At 43.2% G+C, this 21,056-nt stretch overlaps 1 protein-coding gene across 1 annotated transcript in view; it reads left to right on the forward strand.

Annotated features, from left to right (window-relative positions):
• ROR1 (receptor tyrosine kinase like orphan receptor 1) overlaps positions 1–21,056 on the forward strand; it is a 181,240-nt gene that overhangs the window by 124,574 nt on the left and 35,610 nt on the right. The window contains 2 exon segments of the mRNA XM_027616695.2: positions 17,350–17,477; positions 19,582–19,899. Of these exon segments, the coding sequence (XP_027472496.1) occupies positions 17,350–17,477; positions 19,582–19,899 (446 nt within the window).

A 21,056-nucleotide genomic window follows, 5' to 3' on the forward strand; every position in this document is an offset into this window, starting at 1 on the left:
TTAAAAATATATGTAAAAAACCTCGAAGATGTGCATACCTTTGGCCTAGAAAATAATTCCACTCATTGTTTTTAGCCTAGAGAAATAATTGTAGATGCACATAAAGAATTATACACAGAGATATTCATCTCAACATTTTTTTTGAGGGGGGGGTAGGGGCAGAGAGAGAGAATGAGAGAGAGAATCTTAAGCAGGCTCCACGTCCAGTGTGGAGCCAGATGCGGGCCTCGATCTCATGACTCTGAGATCATGACCTGAGCCAAAATCAAGAGCCAGACACTTAACTGACCGAGCCACCCAGTCTCTCTTCAACATTTTTATAAATAGTGAAAAGTTGGACAAAATCTAAGTGTTTAATTGCAGCCACTAAAAATCATTTAGGATTTAGTAGGAGAATATTAAACGATGTAGAAAATATATATGACACCAAAGAGAAGAAATTATGTCTAGTATAATTCTACTTTGTAATAAAAGAATTTATTTGTGTGGCTATATGTATGCATAAAGATATATGCTAAGGTTAACAGCAATTATCTGGGGGTTCTGGACATAAGGTAATTTTCATTATCTTCTTTGTGCTTCTATTTTTCAAAATTTCCACAACAATCATTGTCTTTAAAGGGTAGATTAAGAATTACATATTTTACAAGAGTATGATAAGAATCTAAATTTAAATTATAATTATGTGGAAACGTCATACAAATCTACTTCATTATTGTTAGATGTGAAAGTAATCGCCGATTTTGCTTTTCTCTACCACTTCCTTCTTGTTCCCCCTGCTTCCCTTTCCTCCCCCTTTCCTTCTCTCCACCAAGCCCTTTCCTTTCTCTTCCCTTTCTGTTCTCACACTTCTCTCTTGGCTCTGCCCGAGTCCTGCTTCTGTCCCTGGGGGCATCGCTCAGCCACTAGGAGTAAGAGTCAAACAGTTTGCTGACCCTGACCCTGAAGCCCAGTTGATCCAAACTGAGCAAGAACTGAACAAGTTTCTTGCATTTCCTTCCAGACCTCTAGTAGCCCTGACACATATCCTAGACTAATCAAGACTGTGTGAAGTATACATCCATCAGTTCAGAGCCGAGCTCTTGTCATATAGGACTGAATTATCAACTTCTCTTAACCCAGCTGAGCCACTCAGGCGCCCCTGAATTATCAACTTCTCAAGAACTGCTGGGCATGGGAGCATGTTCTTTTCTTCTACATCCCAAATGTTGGATGCCTCTGCCTTCCAACACTACTCTAAAATAGCTTTGTCAAACAAAGCATGAACACTAGGAGTTTCCTGACATTTTCATAACTACGAGCATATGATTTGCAGTTCATATTGAATAACGATGTAAGAAATATGCCAAGAAAGCTCCAAATACTATTTCCAGCACTGGTCCCTAACCAGTTACAGCTGCCTCACCACAGAATGTGAGCACAATAGACTACTAGGTTCCGTGCTGCTTGTGCTTGTGGGGTTTGTATTGAGTTACTGGGAGTCACCCTAATGGGGGAAGTCACTCTCCTGGAAAGCATTTAAGATGAATAAAGCTAAGGGCTTAATGTTCTAATGAAAAAATTTGTCAATATTTAAATCAAACTTGTGAACACTAAGTGTTTTTACATATGTTTGCTGCAGAGGTTTCGAGGCGGTCTTTGGCTTTCCAGACGCGAATAAAGCAGATAGATGCACTGTTAAACTTTCGAACAATGACAAAGAAAAACATGGAGTAATTGCTTCACTCAAAGCCTGCCAGGAGATTAATTGCCTAAGAGATGTATTTTATGCAGTGTCCAAAAAATTGCAGAATCTACAGGAGTGCCTTGCTTTCACTAGGAGAAAACATATGTCACCTCTCACCAGAGATGTTTATGTCTTTTCACAAACCTGTCTTTTTTCAGCCTAAAGACATTCCAACTGGAAATGACTACAAAGCCAGGAGTTGATAGGTTAGGGGTGTTTAGTAATGCTTAAAATAATACCCTCATGGAGTCCAATGCAATTCTGTACTGTAAGCCCTATGGAACAGCAACCTGGACCCCAGGACTGCAAGGCCTTTGTGGTTCTGGTTAGAGGAACCAGGGGGAAGGGTGGAGATGGGGAGTGGTGAGCCTACCTCTGACCTGCCGACTCTGAAACTAACAGATTTGGGGCCGCGGGGTTCTTGGGGAGCTAGCCAAGTGCACTAAAAAATAGGCCCACCTTTGGCATCGTATTCAAACATGGGCTTGCCGAAGGCTGATGGGGTTGGAGTCTCTAGGAAGTCTTTGTAACTATAGCTGAGAAGCATAGAGTGCAGTTTCATAAACACTTACTGGATGCCTGCTGCAAACCATGTTGAATGTCCTGGAAATGAGATCAGGGATGTGTTAAGACTACAGAGAAAAATAGGAAAGGCTGCTGTGCTTCAGGAACATTCTGCCTGGTAGAGAAACCCACATATCAACATTAATCACAGTAGAATGAAGTAGGTATAGGATGCTAGAGAAAGTATATCTGCTCAGGGACTCATCTGGGGGGGTTTCTGGAAAGAACGTTAAAGATGGTAAGACTGAGCTAGAACAGTAAGCCAGGTGAACAAAGGTGAAAATGGGTTTCTTGAAAGGAAATAGCTAGGGCATGAATGTCTGTAACAGCATGGCATCGTCAGAAACTATGAGCTGTTCTTTATCACTAGGGTCTGGAGTTCCAAGAGAGGCAGTGGCAGGAGCTAAAGAGGCGGATGGGGCGAGTCATTCGGGGCCTACGATCCCTGTTAACATGCTAGGACTGTCGCCAGTGAACTTCATGCAGCAGAGAGTCACTGCAGTTGTAAGTGAGAGATGATCTGGTCTACCTATTAGGTAGCACATTCTGTGCAGCTTGAAAGATCCATCTTCAAGCTGAATAACAGAGGTAGAGACACCTGTTAGGAGGAGACCACAACTGTCTTGGTGGAACCTAATGAGAGCTTAAACTAGAGTGACCATAAAAGGTTAGAATTGGAAAGAACATGCCATATAGTTCGACTTCTATACTCTACAAATGGAGTGACTGAGGACCAGAGAGGCTAAGTGACCTATCCAAGGTTAAGATGGAAATAAAGTTTGTTGGCAGCTAAATCAGGACCAAGGACCCTGGCCTTCTGATTTCTAGCCCAGTGACTTTTCCACTCAGCAATGCCAAGATCAGTCCCAGCATCCTGCTTGCTGGGTAATGCCCCAGAGAAACTTGAAACTTTACTTGGCCAGCATTTTTCCTGTCAGTATCTAGGAGGTGGAAACTGTCCTTGCTGGATAGAAAGGCCTTCAGCCAAGCCAGACTGCCAGGGGGGATCTTTTTTATTCATCTTCTTTCTGTCTGGCTTTAAATCTCTCCCTTACCTTTTCCACCCTCTTCTCCTCCAGAAAGCCTTCTCCAACTACTGCTTGAGAAATTCTCTCCCTTCTGCTGACTGTAAGCAGTGTACCACACAAGTGAGCACCTTTCCCCAAGCTTGTTTTCTCAATATGTTAATCTAATTGCTGTATCATTATTAAGCATTGGGACAATTTGGAGGACACGTGGCCCAATAAAATCAAGGTCAACTCTTCCCATTTAAATTCCTTCCTTGACTATGTACCTATAACCATTTTATATAGCAGCATTATCTGTGCAGATACTGTTTTGTGTTGTGTCTTTTCTACTAAATATATATTCTCATATATATTTTTATTAGCTTTATAGTATTCCTCATAGTGAGAACAGCAGGAAATCTGGAGTGAGTCCTGAGGCTTTGGACAAGACACTTAATCCCTGAACCTTAGTTTCCTCAACTAGAAAATTTGAACAATACTACTGCCTTGAAGCGGGTTCCTGGCACATGGTAGATATACAGAAAGCATCCATTTTCCCCTCCACCCCACCTTTTTGTTGTTGATGTTGTTTCTGTGTGAGGCAATATAGTACTTTTACAAACATCTAGGTATGATTACAAATGAAGCCCATAGCTGTAAGTCAAAGGTTATTTTTAAAAATCTACCTCAAAGCTGAGAATATCATTAAGCACAGAGAAAGATCTTGATAACTTGTGAAGGTAGGCGGAAGAAATAAAGAAGAGAGGAGAAAACCCTTGTAACTTGAAAACTAGACTAAGAAGTCTGTGGCCTTCCAATCCTGTACTCATTGAAGTGACCAGTACTTATTGTGTACCTGAGGATCCCAGTCTGGTTTATGGAGAGTGTCAGTTGCATGGGTGACACAGATTTCCATTTTAAATGGCCTTTGGACAGCCTCATAGAGGGCAGGTGGGAAGAGCAGAAGCCTGGGGCTGACCTCCCAGTCAGGGGACTGTTGTGGTGAATCCTCTGAGGGGTGGTGGGCGTCTAAGCCAGGAGGGAGGAGAGGGCTCAAATTCAAGAAGTACTTTGGAAGCTACTTTCGTTTTCAAGTTAGAATGTTCTAGAGGGGAGGGGGGTGGGGGAATAGGTTAGCCCAGTGATGGGTATTAAGGAGGGCACGTATTGCATGGAGCACTGGGTGTTATATGCAAACAATGAATCCTGGAACACTACATCAAAAACTAATGATGTACTGTACGGTGACTAACATAGCATAGTAAAATTTAAAAAAATAAAAAAATAAATTAATATTCTCCCTAAAAAAACAAACAAACAAACAAACAAACATGTTGCTACTTGTAAAGGTTGCCCCCTTTTGTCTTCTCTTCTTTGTTCCTTCCATTCAGCAGAATTCACAGGGAGGCTGAGTGGCCGGGCTGGGGAAGTGGAAAATCTGACTATAAATTTCAGGTTGCTGGATGAACTCAGACTCTCCCTCTTTGCTGCCACCACCCAGAAGTTAAAATTAAAAGTGAGGGAGATTTAATTCACTCATTAAACATTTTTTTAATTTTGTCAACATCTTGACACTTTCTAGGCACAATGGAGACATAGCAGTGACCAACCAAAGTTCCTGTCCCCATGAAGATTGTATATAAATAATAAACAAAGGTATCAATCAATACAGATACAGATAGAGAGTATGTCTGATGACACTAAGTGCAATGGGTAATAACCAGGCAGGTGAGGGCAAGGGGAAAGCAATAAGCCTGAGGTCAGAGAAATGGTGGGGGTGGCAGGAGACTATGCAAGGATGTTGTAATGACTCCAGTTTTCTTTTTCTTTCTTTTTTTTTTTTAAGATTTCATTTATTTGTTTGACAGAGAGAGACACAACGAGAGAAGGAACACAAGCAGGGGGAGAGGGAGAGGGAGAAACAGGCTCTCCGTGGAGCAGGGAGCCCGATGTGGGACTCAACCCCAGGGCCCTGGGACCATGATCTGAGCCGAAGGCAGACGCTTAACGACTGAGCCACCCAGGCGCCCATGACTCCAGTTTTCACTTAGTGTGAGAAGGGAAGCCATTGGAGGGGTTTGAGCAGAGGAAGGACATAAACTGGCTTATGTACTCAAAGGATTCCCTCCCTCCACCCACCATGTTGGGAATAGACTGGGGCGTGTGGCCAAGAATGTGAGTAGAAAGACTAGTTGTGAGGCTGTTGGGAAGGATCATGCAGAGGTAATGGTGGCCTGAACCAGAGGATAGCAGTAAAGGTGGGTTTGGGATAAATTTTGAAGGAGGTGAAAACATGGGCTGATGGTCTGGATAAGGTTATGAGAGAAAGTGTAGAGTCAAGGAGAATCCAGAAGTTTTGGCTGTGAGCAATTGGAAGGAAGGAGTTATTATTTACTGGGATGGTGGAAGAACTCAAGAATAGTCTTTGTAGAAAATAAAGAGTTTAATTTTAGACACGTGGAGTTTGAATTCCTTTTAGATACCCAAGTGGGTATGGAGGCTGAAGTTCAGAGAGTATTCTCATCTGGAGATATTTGGGAGTCCTCAGCACAGAAATGGTCATTTAGAGAGGGTGCCTCGGTGGCTCAGTCGCTTAAGCATCCAACTCTTGATCTCGACTCAGGTCATGATCTCAGGGTCATGAGATCAAGCCCTGCGTGGGGCTCCATGCTGGGTGTGGAGCCTGCTTAAGATTCTCTCTCTCCTTCTCCCTCTGCCCCTCCCCTGTGCTCTCTCGCTCTCTATCTAAAAAATAAATAAATAAAAATAAAAAATAAAGCTAGGAGATGGGAAGATCAGGTAGGAAGCGAGAGTAGAAGAAAGAGGTCTGAGGACTGAGCGTAGGGCTCTCAAGGACTGAAATCTTAAACTAGCAAAGAAGACCAAGAAGGCACAGCCAGAGAAGGAAAGGGAAACCCAAGAAAGAAGAGTATCCTGGAAGCCAAGTGAGGGAGGGGGTTTTAAGGAGTGATGAGCTGTGTCAAATGCTGCTGCTAAGTCATTAAAGATAAAAGTTTGATACTTACTATTGGATTTGGTATCATGGAGATTGTTGACCTTGACAAGAGCTTTTTCAGTGGATGGAAAGGCAAAGGCCTGATCAGGGTGGGTCCAAGAGCAAGTGGAAGAACTGGGTAAAACAGGTGTAGGTAACTCCTTTGAGAGAAATATTGCTATAAATGGGAGCAGAAAAATGTGGAGATAGCTGAACAGGGACACAGTCTAAAAAGAATTTGTTTTAAAATCGGCGATAGGGGGGCACCTGCGTGGCTCGGTTGGTTAAGCAGCTGCCTTCAGCTCAGGTCATGATCCCAGGGTCCTGGGATAGAGCCCTGCATTGGGCTCCCTGTTCAGTGGGGAGTCTGCTTCTCCCTCTACTGCTCCCTCTGCTTGTGCGCTCTCTCTCTCACTCTCTTTCTCTCTGTCAAATAAATAAATAAAATCTTTAAAAAGAAAATTGGAGATAGGGACACCTGGGTCGTTCAGTCAGTTGAGTGTCCAACTCTTGATTTTGGCTTGGGTGATCTCAGGGTTGTCCAGTCGAGCCCCACATGGGGCTCTGCACTCAGCGGGGACTCTGCTTCTCTCTCTCTCTCTCTCTCTCTCTCTCCCTCCCTCCCTCCCTCCCTCTGCCCCTTCCCCTGGCTCCTGCCCTTTCAAGCTGAACCTACCATCTTGGACCCCAATCTGCAGTCTTAGATCTCCAGTCCCACCATTTGCCACACTGCCCCTAACCACATCACTTTCTCGTGTCCCTTTGTTTTCAAGATAAAATCCAAGATTTGAGTGCACAGAGAAGGTAACGGAATATGCTGGACTCCGCAGGTTAAGACCCAGCCCTTGGATTTATCCTGCCCCCCCTCCTCCCATTGCTCCCATTTAGCCTTACTCTGCTTCTGACTCCGCTTACCTTGGCTAGCATACCACAGTCAATCCTTGAACAACAGAGGGTTGAACCATGGGCCTACTTCGAGGCAGGTTATTTTCAATAAATACAGTACAGCACTCACTATAAATATATTTTCTCTTCCTTATGATTTTCTTAATGTTTTCTCTAGCTTACTTTATTATAAGAATACAGTATATAACACCTATAACATATAAAATATGTTAACTCTTCATGTTATCAGTAAGACTTCTGGTCAACAGTAGGCTAATGGTAGTTAAGTTTTCAGGAATCAAAAGTTATACACAGGTTTTCAACTGTACAGTGTTCAGCTCCCCAGTGCCTGTGTTGTTCAAGGGCCAACTGTATTGAATCCGTGATTTGTTGAATTATTTCTCTTTTAAGCTGTCGCCTCCTCCAGAAGCCTTCCCAGCCTTAACTGGATGCCCCTTCTTTTATTCTCAGCCCACGGCTTCAACAAATTTGTTGGTTGAAGAGGAAGAGGAAGGGAAAGAGGGAGGGAGGGAGGAAGGGGAGAGGAACCGAGATTGTATTTATCACACTTATATTTCTCTTCTCCTAGACTGTAGAGCCCTGGTGAACAGGGATTATATTGTTGGTATCTGAATACCAAAAATAGGAGCCCCCTGCCCCCCACCAACCCACCCCTATTCCACATTTCTCCTTGAAGAACCCATTGGATTTCATAATCCTTTTCCAGAGACCTCTTGTCTAACAGATATCACTGGTCTAATTACTATATTCCCATTCGGTGCATCACAAATCAATCCTTATTTTAACATGAATTTCTGCCACTACTACAATTTTTTAGACGTGTAAGATTCTAGACTTGACATGGGCACCTCTGGGTTGCCTTATTTTGGATCAGGGGTTGGGAACAGCATTGAATCCACCATTGCTTTTTATGGAGGCTGGTAGTCTTTCATAACTGCCATCCATAGAAGGGATGGGAAGCGAAGCTGAGCGGGACCAGAAAAGCAAGAATTAGGGATTGGGTTTAAGCCACTTCTGAGTGGCAATATGAAATTAAACCGTCCTAAGAAGTCCCTAAATTCCCTTTACCACTCTTTCCACAGAACTCCTCTTTTTTCAATCCACGACCAAAGTCATAAAAGGAAAGTGAAAAACAAATCAAAGCAATCCTAGTAACATTTGTGGTAGAAAATCTGACTAGATTATTATGTGTGAATTTCATATTCATCTAAACCCCTTTTAGTCTCAATGGGCAAATTTAGGGGTCGTTTGAATACCTGATATTTGGAGAACTGCCAAAAAACATCCGAAGAGCTTCTAATGAGACCTCGGCAGTGTGGGGACGAGGACGGAACCTGGGGGCTCCAAGTCCCCCCTATGCAGTCCCAGCTCCAGCCTAAGGTTAGGGGCAGAGTAGGCCCTTCAAAGGGGGAAAAGTGAAAACACCCCAGGGCTTCTTAGAAGGTACAAAGCTAACCTACCACAAAAACCTCAGTAAATAGGAGAGGGCAAAAAAAAATCACTCATTCTTTTATTACTGATCTTCATATTCTTACAAATAGGTGCTAGGGCCGTCCTGTCATTTCAGATGTGTGTTTAAATAGGAATCAAATACATTACATGCATAATTTTCCCTCAAATCATATTTGTGAGATACAAGCCTGGGTAATTCTGCTCCTTGTCCAAAGTGAAATGCAACCCTTGTGTTTCCAAACATCGTTATGAAGCAAAGCCAACACCTTCCCATTTCTAAGTTGGACACAAGTAACTATTAACATGCTGCTCTGGAAACCATGACAGAACATTATTCATCTGTTTGTTTTAATGGTTCATGGCCAAGAAAAAAACTTTTAAAATTTAATTTTTTTAAAAGATTTTATTTACTTATTCTAGAGTGAGAGAGAGAAAGAGAGAGAGAGAGATCGGGGGGAGGAGCCCAGGGAGAGGGACAAGCAGACTCCACACCGAGTGTGGAGCCCAACGGGGCTCGATCCCACGACCCCGAGACCACAACCTGAGCTAAAACCAAGAGTCAGACACTCAGCCGACTGAGCCACCAGGTGCCCCTTAAAATTTAATCTTTTAAAGCAAAAAGGTGATGTGAGAAAGGGCAAGGGACACTTTTGCTAAGGAAATAAATGTTAACAATTGTCAGTGTCCAGGTGTGGGAAACAGCCCGTGATACTTGACACCTCAGAATTTCTTGTGCTCCCAGAGGTGTTCTAGTGAGAGAAGGGATGGTAAGAATTAGGTGAGTGCTCAGTCTGATAGATTGAGGTCTTCCCTGTGAGTCATTGCCCCTCTGGGTTGACGGGCCTGGATTAGCTTACTTTGAAAGCTGACCTTAAAGGTCAACTATGTTAAGACATTATCCTTTTTGATGCCCACTTACAGATTGGTCTTTAGAGAACACAGTTTGTGAGATAAGTTTGGGATCACATATTTAACCCATAATCTCTTGGCCACAGCCAGCCTGAGGCAGTCTACTCTTGGTGCACCAGACACCTCCCCTTCCAGGACCCTCACCTTCTCTCCTTCATTCTGACCAGCTCTTTCCATGTCTCCACCTGTATTTGTCCTGATGTCCCTTCTCTGAGGGTGTGTAGTTATAGCTGATGATAATTAAACTATTTTCCCTCCTCCTTGTTTGCGGTTAACCAAGGGTGCTTCATGGCCCAAAGTCTTCTCAGGAAAAAGAAAGGGGTATAGGTGGTAACTTTTTAGACCACATCAGATTCTCATCTGTTCTTAAAGATTCCATGTCTCTGACCATTTATCCATATTGGAATAATTTTGCATTCTTTACTTAGATTCTTAGTTTTATCATGTGTCCCCCCTTTTAAATAAAAAAATAGCAGATTTTTACCTTTAAGAAATGTGACTGGGGCACCTGGGTGGCTCAGTTGGTTGGGTGGCCTACTCGTGGTTTTGGCTCAGATCGTGATCTCGGGGTCCTGACTCAGCATGGAGTCTGCTTGTCCCTCTCCCTCTGATCCTTCCCCCACTCACTCTCTCTCTCTCTCTCTTTCTCAAATAAATAAATACAATCTTTAAAGAGAGAGAGAGATGTGACTGTACCTCCCAAGGAGAACCCTGTTTCTGCGGTGGGAAGCTTTGCACCCAGACCCAAAGTTACTAGAGCTGGCCCTGGAGACCATGATGTGTGTGGATCTGCCATGGCTCTGTTTTAACTGAGCAGCTAATATGTGTCCTGATTTACAAATTTATAAGGGATACTTCCCATCCACCTATGGCCGTGATGGTCTTTGGGCAGGCACTGGTAAATTATTATTGCTTCTCCAGAACAGATCATTTCATAGAGACCGAAAGCAGATTGGTGTTTACCAGGAGCTGGGGAGAGGGAGAAATAGGGAGTAACTACTAAATGGGTATGGAGTTTTATTGTGCTATGTGCATATGATTTGATACTAGATAGAGAAAAGAAGAAAGAAATTACTTCCTAAATTGCTCACTGGAGCACAACTAGGGGTACTGTATCACACCTAGAGATACTTTGAGCTGTGTGATAGCTTTCCCTCAAACCAAAATTCAGAGCTTTGAGGGTAGGGAGTTTGATGTGATTTCATCTTCATGGCTCAAAATGGAGCTCTTAAGAGGGAGTGAGTGCGGTCAGTTCACAAGTGGTGGATTAGTTCCTTGACTGCCATCTGTATACATGAGTCCACCATGCTCTGGGCTTGCAGGCCACTCTCTCTGGCATTCTCATGAAGAGCCATGAGAATCAGAACAAAGAAATCTGCTGCAGCTGTGTGAATTGCCCATTCTTACAGCAGATCAGTCTGCTTGCAAGCAACCCACAAAGCCACCCCCAAAACTTCTCCCCAGATCTGAAGGTGGAAATCCCAACCATTGACCCTCTCACCAGGTTTGTCAACCTTGTCCCTTGGGTATATAAAATTAATTTTTTTTAATTGAGGTGAAATTCACATAGCATGAAAACTAACCATTTTAAAGTGAGCCAATGGGTAGCAGTTAACATATCCACAATGTTGTGTTAACTACGACCTCTTATCTAGTGTCAAAATATCTTCATCATAGCAAAATAAAACTCCATACCCATTGAGTAGTTACTCCCTATTTCTCCCCCCTCCCCCACTCCTGGTAACCACCAATCTGCTTTCTGTCTCTATGAATTTATCTATTCTGGATATTTTATATAAAGGGGATCATTAAAATATGTGGCCTTTCGTGTCTGGCTGATCTCCCTTAGCGTAACGTTTTCAAGATTCTTCCATGTTGTAGCATGTTTCAGTACTTCATTCCTCTTTTTATAGCTGAATAATATTCTGTTGTGTGTACCTACCACATGTTGTCTATCCCTTCACCTGTTGATGAGCATTTGGAGGTTGTTTCCACTTTTTGGCTATTATGTATAGCGCTGCCATGAACATTTGTCTTCCAGTATTTGAGTACCTGTTCACTATTTTTTTTTAAGATTTTATAGTTAGCAAATTACCTTTATATCCATTCTCTTCCCAGTAAGGAGAGGCATGCATTTTAACTGGTCTTATTACCCCAAAGGGGAACTTTTTAGGGCCTAACTCATCCATAAGTCTGTTAGGCCTGTCCATGCTCCTGTGTAAAATGTGATGAGGAAGCAAGTGGTTTCCGGCATGGAGGATGCTTCTGGCATGTCGGTGGGCTAGCCTGGGACAGCCCCACATCTATCACATCTGTTTCAGGTGTTGGTCCGTCAGGCAGCAGGCCTTCTTTTCTACTTCTGAAGATCTGGAGGGGGACAGTTCTTGACAGCCCCCTTTCCTTCGTTCAACAGGGTTCCTGAGTTGTGTGCTATGCCGGGGGCCTTGAGGAGGGAAGCTGAATCAGACATGGTCCTTGCCTTAGAGTGGTGGCGAGACAGACACTAAGCAGACAAACAGAGCATGGAGTCAGAGGTGTGCAGGACGGCTGTGATTGTGATAAAGACGCTTCGGGGGAGGTCAGTGACGAACTTCCGTGGGGGACTTAGCATCTGGATCTTGAAGACAAGAAGGCACTCACAAGGTGAAAAAGAGAGTGGAAGGCATTCTAGGCCTCAGGAAGAGAGTAAGCCAGGCCAGAGGAACAGCGAAGTGCCTCCCCTGTTTTGAGACTAGCAAGGTCATTCGTGTCGTTAATATGATCAGGCTCATAGGCGTGACTGTCAGGAGGGGGGCTGGAAAAGTGAGGGGGGACTCGATGAGGAAGGGTCTCGGAGGCTGCAGTCAGGAAACTGAAGTGAGTGGGAAACATAATTTTAGGCAGGAAATGACCTGATTGTGTTCTGTGTTTGAAAAGATCACTTGTGACAAAGTGAATGATGACCCAGATGACAGAGATGCCCTGTATTGGTGAGTCCCACACACTCCATCCCCAGCCCACCTGCTGTGTCATCCTGGCGCGAAGCTGGGCCCAGACCTAACTATCAAGTCAGGGAAGATTGCCTTCTTCCAGCACAGACCTCTCATCCGTTGCCCCAGCCTATACAGCTTCCAATAAAGATGAAAGTGCCCGTGGCAGCTAGCAGAAATCCATCTACACTAAGGGTTTCCTGACCAAATAGGTCATTGCTCCTGGAAGTGTTTGAATTTAGAAGTAGTCCAAGCCTCAAACAAGTAAGTGAATTGTTAGGGAAGGGAATTCCGCCACCCAGGGATAGGCCCAGAGGGAGTGTTATAAGGTTTGTTACAAAGATTAAATGAGGTCATCTGACGGCCTTCCTGACCCCCTCACCCCATAGCATCTCCAGTTCCGTCTACACACAATAAGGTTCCCACCCTCCCCCATCCTCTAAGATTTTTTTTACTTTTTATTTTGAAATATTTTTATACTTATGAAAAGTTGCAAAAATAGTACAGAGAGTTTCCATATGTCCTTCATCCCATTCCTCCTAATGTTCATGTCTTGCAGAAACATAGTGCGATGATCAAAAGTAAGAAATTATTGGGGCGCCTGGGTGGCTGAGTAGGTTAAGCGGCTGACTCTTGATCTCAGCTCAGGTCTCCATCTCAGGGTCGTGAGTTCAAGCCCCGCGTTAGACTCCACACTGGGTGTGGAACCTACATTAAAAATAAAGGTAATAAATTATCGTTGGTGTGATACAAACTAATTTACAGACTTTATTTGAATCGTGCCAGTTTTTTCCGTCATATTTAGGGTTTCTTTTTAAATCACATGACTAAGACAACCATTGAGTTTGTTCTCGTGTGTCCCTTAAATTAAGGCAGCCTTCAGAAAGCCTGCCCTCCCTGGAATCTCTGAGGAGAGCAGCTGTGGGCCTCTCATGGTCCAAAATCGGCACAACCCCATTTGGGCATCAGTGAGCAGTATTCTCCATCTTTTCACTTTCCCTACCCCACCCACCCACCCACCCTTTCTCCTCCTTTCCTTCTCCCTGCTCGCAAAACTACAGATAGTCTCCACATTCACATGCCCCGTACCATGCAGTGTGCTTTTTCCATCATCAGAGCTCTCTGCTTTAGTCAACTGACCTGAGAAGTTGGCCCAGGAATTTGTAGCTATTGATTTTCACTGTTGCTGTAAAACTGCCTTGGGTTGTGACTTGCAGTGGCAGCATTTCCTTTTCATTGGTCCTGGGTAGATACCCCTATGGCTACCACTCTTAGTGACTATCCCTCATAAGCTCTTTGGGGAGACCCCGGAGGTGGAAGGATATCGGGGTTGGCAACATGGTAACTAAATTACTTTATGAGTTAGACAACATGAGTCCCCATCACAAAGCATCCCTGCTTCTTCACATCACGGTGAGGTCGCTGGCACATGTCAATGCAAAATTCCATTCACCCTTTCACAATGCACCCTCTTCCCCGCAGAAAGAACGCAGCCTTGGGGCATGCTCACTGCAAGTACCCTTGCACTGTTGGCACTGTGTGCTCCATGTTTTTGAGTTTGCTCAGCAAAATTAATGATGAAAGAAGTGTGAGCTGGAGAAAAAAGCATAGAGCTGATGAATGTTGGAGGAGCATTGGTTTCCCTACAGCCAAAAGCCAGCAGGAAAAATGGAAAGCGTGAAAGGTGATTGTGACTCAATGTCCCAAAGAAAACCTTTTTTGCCACCCGGCACACACCAAGGCATCTTCACAACAGAAAGCCCCTGTGAGCAGTGCAAAAACCTTCATAAACCATTTGGAGGGAAGCTGTATACCACAGTGTACAAGTGCTAGTTTGGGCAAATCTAGCTCTTCTACTTGCTGTGTAAATTTAGACAAGTTCTCCACTCTTTCTGACCCTCAGTTTTCTCATCTGTAAAATGGGGATGATTACACCTTCCCCTTTTTTAGCAGGATTAAATGATTTAATATCAATTGTATGTGTAAGTGAAACTTAACAGTTCCTGGTCCAAAATAAAGGCTCATTTTAAAGTCTCTTATTTATCACTGGGCTGATGTAAAAGTAATACTCAAAACAGGACCATCATTATAGATCTGACAACATGGTGTAATGGCTTAAGCTTGTACTTTAAGTTTAAATCCAAGCTCCACCAAGATCTGGCTGTGTGAATTTGGGCCAGTTATTTCTCTGAACCTGAGTCTCTCCCTCTGTAAAACAAGGATAATAATGCCACATAAGGGACTACTTGGAAGAAAGCACTTAGCATGGTACCCAGCACAGAGAGTGGCAGACACTTAATAGAGGTTTGTTTTTCTAGCGCTGTGGTTCTCAACCACATTCAAATCACCTGAGAGCTTTTTTAAAAAGCATGCATGCCTCTGCCACATCCCCAGAGAGTATGATTTAGTAAGTCTGAGGTGGGGCTTAGGCATTGGTGTTTTCAAAAGCTTTCTGGGGAGATTCTTCAGAGCAGCCAGGGCTGAGAACTACCCCCTCGAAGATGACATTACACACTGTTTTTTTGTTCTGTTTTGTTTTGTTTTGCTTTTTATATCTGTCCCCAAAAGACTGGTCAGAATATCAGGAATTCTGGGCACAGTCAAAAATTCAATACACCTGCACCTCTAAGCCCTTGATAAGAAATATGCAGCCAAGGAACTGCATTCTTTTTTTTTTATTATTATAAAAAAAAGTATTCAAAGAGTCTTTTTAGAGTCTTGAACTGGAAAGGTGGTAAGAAGTTTAGCCTAAGCCTCACACATAAAATATGGGGACTCCCAGTAGGCTGGGGATTTATGTCTGGGGTTAATTCCAGGGTTTTGTCCTCCCAAGAGATATAAATTGAGGCCTTGAGAGTTTAATGTGGGGGAGGAAGAAGTGTTCTCATAACGACACCTTAAAAGTCCAGGACTCTGCTAATGCCTAGGGATAGAAAAGCATCATCTGTAATAGCAGGGGGTGGTGTGGCTGTGCATTCTAGTCTCAGTACTTTGGTTTCCAAGATCCAAGGCTGGGTCATCGAGAAACTTCTTTCTCCCCATAGGTTTACAGTATTAGTTACCCAATAAAAGTGGAGTTAATTTTACAACCCAAGTAAAATTTAAGCCAAAAAGGCTTCAACATTACTCTAGGATTTATGAAAGTAAACATGTAGAGTGCTTGCAGGATTTTACAACATTAAAATTTCAATGTCTTCATGTCAGGTATGTGATATATTCATTTGTATGTGCACTTACAGGTTAAGTTTTTAAGAGCTTTGCAATGCAAACTGTTTTGGGAACTAAAGTGAAGATACTTCCCCCCCATCTCTACCTGCAAAAAGACTGTTAGAGTGAATAGGAAGTAGAGAGCTGCTGGAAACTGGTCTTTTAATGATCAGCTTTATCAAATTTTTTTCACCTGGTTTCCTGTTAGAGTGGGCTTTCTAGACTCCCACACTGAACCCCCAAGGAGGGATGTCTAGGGCCATTAGACTGACTAGAGTCGATTTTACAGAATAGGAGCTTAGTAAATAATTGCCCTTTAAATAAATGTCTTCTTTGGTAATCATAAATACTTTCATAATAAGCATGTGTTACCTCTGAGTAGCACTTTGTAAGAGCATTTACGTTGTTTGATAGGGTCCTCCTGACTTTCACTTATAGGGTAGAGAGGTCAATGATTATCTTCATCTTATAGATAAGAAAACCATAGCTCAGAGGACTCAGATTGGCTAAGGACGTGCAAATGTTAAACCCAGGAATACAATTTCCTTCTGACTTTGGCTCTAAAGTACTTTAACTTAGAAGAAACCGAAGAGGAAAACATCTTTTTATTCAGACAATGTACTGATTCCAGCCATGTTAACAGAGGAGGAGCCTCCAGGGTGAGGTCAGCCCAGGAGCATAGCAAGTGGCCTTTTGTTTGGCTGTGGTCTGCTTTTGAGAACCAGCTGGATATTCTGTACTCTGGTGTCTTGTGCTTATGGTAGGCCCTCGTGGGATGTTATAGCCTCTAGCCTTTCAAGCTGAAGCTGCCATCTTGGGTCCAACCCTCCAGCCTTCGATCTCCAGCCATTTGCCACACTGATGCTAACCACACCATCTGGCATCCCCTCGTCTTCAGAATAAAATCTACTCCCCCTACTTTTTTTATTATTATCATTTTGAGGCAACAGATTTTTTAAAGATTATTTTTAAAGTTGTTGGAGATCACGAAACCACAATTTTCATTGACACATACTCTAGATTTCCTGGAATTTAGTGACTCATTTGAAATTGTGCAGCCCCTGGGTTGCCTAGACGTCTCTCTGCTGGGTAGAGATAATGGGTCTTAAGCAGTGAAGAGCCACGTAACTGCGCTGCCCTCTGGTTTCTTTCCAGCTGCACCCAGCTTCTCACCCCACAGAGCCTCCTAATTGACACATCAGTTGGAGTGGATCTTGTGGATAATGTACCCACGGCTTTGTAGCAAATGAAGCAGAAATAGTCTGTGCTTAAAAAACAAAAAACTGTAGAACATGTGCCCAGATTCCCAACTCATTTCCTCTTTACTTTTATAACTACATCACCACCAGCTGCGAAAATAAAAGTGCTTTCTCCCCTATTTAAGGATGACTTTGCGCTTAAGAATGATTCTCTGGGGGTGAAGGAAACTTGACCAACGTGACCAGCAGATGTTTTAAGTGATGGGTGGAACTGAGGAAAAGCCGGACTCCTTAGCCCTGCCTTGGGGCTACTGTGCTCAGCTTCTCCCCCTAGCGACTGTTTCGGACATGACACAGTGAGAGCCAACTGGATGTAAATGTATACCAGCCCCTAACGTTTGTGCTCTGTTTCTAGAGATGAGTTTGAAGAAGATGGATTCTGTCAGCCGTACAGAGGGATTGCATGTGCAAGATTTATTGGCAACCGCACTGTCTATATGGAGTCTTTGCACATGCAAGGGGAAATAGAAAATCAGATCACAGGTACGTAACACCAATGAAACTGTATTGATACCTTGTATAACTCTTTTTCTCACCAAATGTTTTCTTGAGCTTCTCTCTTGACAAAGGATTGGGCTAGGCATAGGGATTAGGAGCTGGACCACAAAGAAGCAGGAGATACGACCTTTGTGTTCTGTAATGTTCATTAGAATACTTTATTGAAGGTTGTTGCTCTTAGAGGAAAAGGGTGCTCTGAAAAGTCTCACATTCATTCAGACACTCGATAAAGATTATTAGTGTTTTTGGGCATACCAGGAACTGGATGGGGCACTGGGAATATGCCGGTGTGGTGAATAAGCCAGCTTACGTCACTGCCCTCCTAGAGGTTACTGCTTGGAGACAACATCGTGTAGACTGAAAGTCGTGTAAACTCTAAATCAATTTAGAGTCTAGAATTCTGGACACCAATACTGTGACTTTGGGGAAATCTCTTATTCTTCATGAAAATCTCTCTCTTCATCGGTGGAGTGAGTGATCAGGCAAGATGATCATAAGTCTCTTCCTGCTCTAGCCTTCTCTATTTTACCCTTCATGTTTCTGAATCAAAAGTATCTTTTTAATGGAAATCCAATAATGACACACTCTCTAGCATGCATGAGCAAAGCACTGTAGGTCACCTTGTACAATTTTGTACACCTGGTTCTGGTGGTTACAGCAGCCTTGTGTTTCTTCCATTCGTATAGGTATGCTCCGTTGCCACATACACTTGCAAGCCATTAAAATTGCCTTTATGGGATTCTAATAAGGTTGCCAGCTTTAGCAAATAAAAATACAGGACACCCAGTTACATTTGAATTTCAGGTAAACAGTGGATAATTTTTTACTATAAGTATGTTCCAAATGTTTACCTGAAATTCAAAGGAAATGAAGTGCCTTGTAGTTTATCTGGCAACCTTAGGATTGAACAGACCTGAGGCAGGTGCACAGAACAGCAAAGCATCTAGAAACTATGTCCTGAGGAATATGAAGGAACTAAGAGGAGCCCAGGGGAGCTATTTAACCTAGAGAAGCAACTATAGAAAGCTGGATTTATCACCTGCTAAAGAACTTTCAGGAGGACGAACTCTGAAATGCCAGAGGACAGAAGCGGACTGACTAATGGGGAGGGGCTGTTGAAGGCACATTTCAACCTAATATAAGAACATCTTAACATATTTTTTCGCTAAGTATTCACAAAAATAAATGGGAGTTCCGATGTAAATGTTTCATCACCCACTTGTAATAATCATCTCTTAGACATTTTCAATGGACATCTGCTTGCTGGAAAATATTACAGTTAAAAAAAGCCACTTAATTTTGTGTAACCTGGCATTTCCCAAACTTGTTTGGCTCTGGAACCCTAGTTTCTCAAACACTATGACTATGCTACAGAGCAACTGTTCTGAGGAACATACATTGGGAGACAGCGCACCAACCACCCCCAGCCTGTCTCATGAGGTAAAGCTCCTTTCAGTGCAAAGGGAGGCAAGTACTCTTTCCGTACGCGGATGCCGAGCTGAGTAAGAAGTCAGGCTAAATGACCACTGATACGCAGCCTGGAATGACTGCATTGTGCTTTTTTGAGAACTTCCAAGAGAATTGCCTCATTTTCAGGAGATGGAATAGGGAATATCAGAGACACAAAGAAATTAAACAAGTTACCCAGAGTCACCCACCTCAGAGGCAAGACACAGAACCAAATCCTAGGATCAGGCTCCGCCACTGCAGACAGCAAGTTCTGCCCTGCAGCTGTCAAATGTTTTAGAAGTTTCATAAAACTAATAAAAAAGTACCGGATGAAACACAAAGTTCTGTTGCTTTGTAGTAAAAATGAAAAATATATTGTGCTTTAACCTAATTAATTCTTTTTATTAGGCAATGGTACATATGTAACTTAATCTTGTTTTTTTAGCTTTGTAGTCAAAATGATTTTTTTCCAAGCCAGTGAAAGTAAGCCTCTTGGACATCTGAACTGAATCTCCTCTTGACCTTGTCTGAGTGCAGCGGATTCCTTCCAATGTGTGTTTCTATCTGGTATCTGTTGACCAGATAACCAAAGGAGATCAACCCTGGCCCCTGGGAGTTAACAACTGTGTTTGTTTTCCAGCGGCCTTCACCATGATCGGCACCTCCAGCCACTTATCTGATAAGTGCTCCCAGTTTGCCATTCCTTCCCTGTGCCACTACGCCTTCCCGTACTGCGACGAGACCTCACCCATCCCGAAGCCCCGGGACTTGTGTCGCGATGAATGTGAAATCCTGGAAAATGTCCTGTGTCAAACAGAGTACATTTTTGCAAGATCAAATCCCATGATCCTGATGAGGCTGAAACTGCCAAACTGTGAAGATCTCCCACAACCTGAGAGCCCTGAAGCCGCAAACTGTATCCGGATTGGAATTCCCATGGCAGATCCTATCAATAAAAGTAGGTGGTAACTCCTCACCTTCTGTGCTGCCTGGGGGCCAGCAACCCCATGGCATAGTGAAAACTGGACCTCGATCTATAGCAAGGAATCTTACTGGTAAACAGGCAGATTACCTTCCAGTGGGCTAAATGTTGTGTGGGGGTGGAGCATTCAGTGGTGGATTAGATGCTGTCCCTATCCTCAAGAAGCTTCATGAAGATGATAATTTTTGAAGATGGTTGCTGGTTCTTCAGTGACTTAAATAGAATTGCCATTTGACCCAGCAGTGCCACTCCTGGGGGTACACTCACAAGAATTTGAAAAAGGGATCAGGCTCTGCCACACTTGCGTACAAGTTTTCATAACAGGTCTGTTCACAATGGCTGAAAGGTAGAAACAACCCAAGGGTCCATCGGTGGATGAGTGGATAAACAAATTGTGGTATATCTATATAAGGAAATATGATTCACCCATAAAAAGGAATAAATCCTGGGTGCCTGGGTGGCTCAGATGGTTAAGCATCTGTCTGCCTTCGGCTCAGGTCATGATCTCCAGGTCCTGGGATCAAGTCCCACATCGGGCTCCCAGCTCAGCAGGGAGTCTGCTTCTCCCTCTCCCTCTCCCTCTCCCTCTGCCTCTCCCTCTGCTTTTGCTCTCTCTGTCTCTCTCTCAAATGAATAAATAAAATCTTTAAAAAAAAAAAAAAAGGAATAAAATCCTGTTACATGCTACAACATGGCTGAAACTTGAAAGTACTATGATAGCCAAAGAAGCCAGACACCATTGTATGATTCCGTTTCTATGAAATATCCAGGATAGACAAACCCATGGAGACAGAAAGCAGATTAGTGGTTACCAGGGATGGGGTGGGGGGCTTGGGGAGTGACTGCTGAATGAGTATAGGGTTTCCTTGGGGGTGATACAGGTGTTCTGGAATGAGATAGTGGTGAAGGTTGCACAATATTTTGAATGTTCTAAATACACTAATGGTAAATTTTTTGAGCTGTATATTGTACCACAATTTAAAATACATATACATGGAGCTTGCCTCTATCCACTGTCCTCTCAACTCTGTTCCTCTATAACTTCCCATTCACCTAGAATTAAACTCACCAGTAGTTTTTTAGTTTCCTTTTGTAATTTAATATTATGCTATTAGTTAAATGCATTAATGCAT

The sequence above is a fragment of the Zalophus californianus genome, chromosome 4, assembly GCF_009762305.2.
Source record: "Zalophus californianus isolate mZalCal1 chromosome 4, mZalCal1.pri.v2, whole genome shotgun sequence".
Lineage (NCBI taxonomy): Eukaryota > Metazoa > Chordata > Mammalia > Carnivora > Otariidae > Zalophus > Zalophus californianus.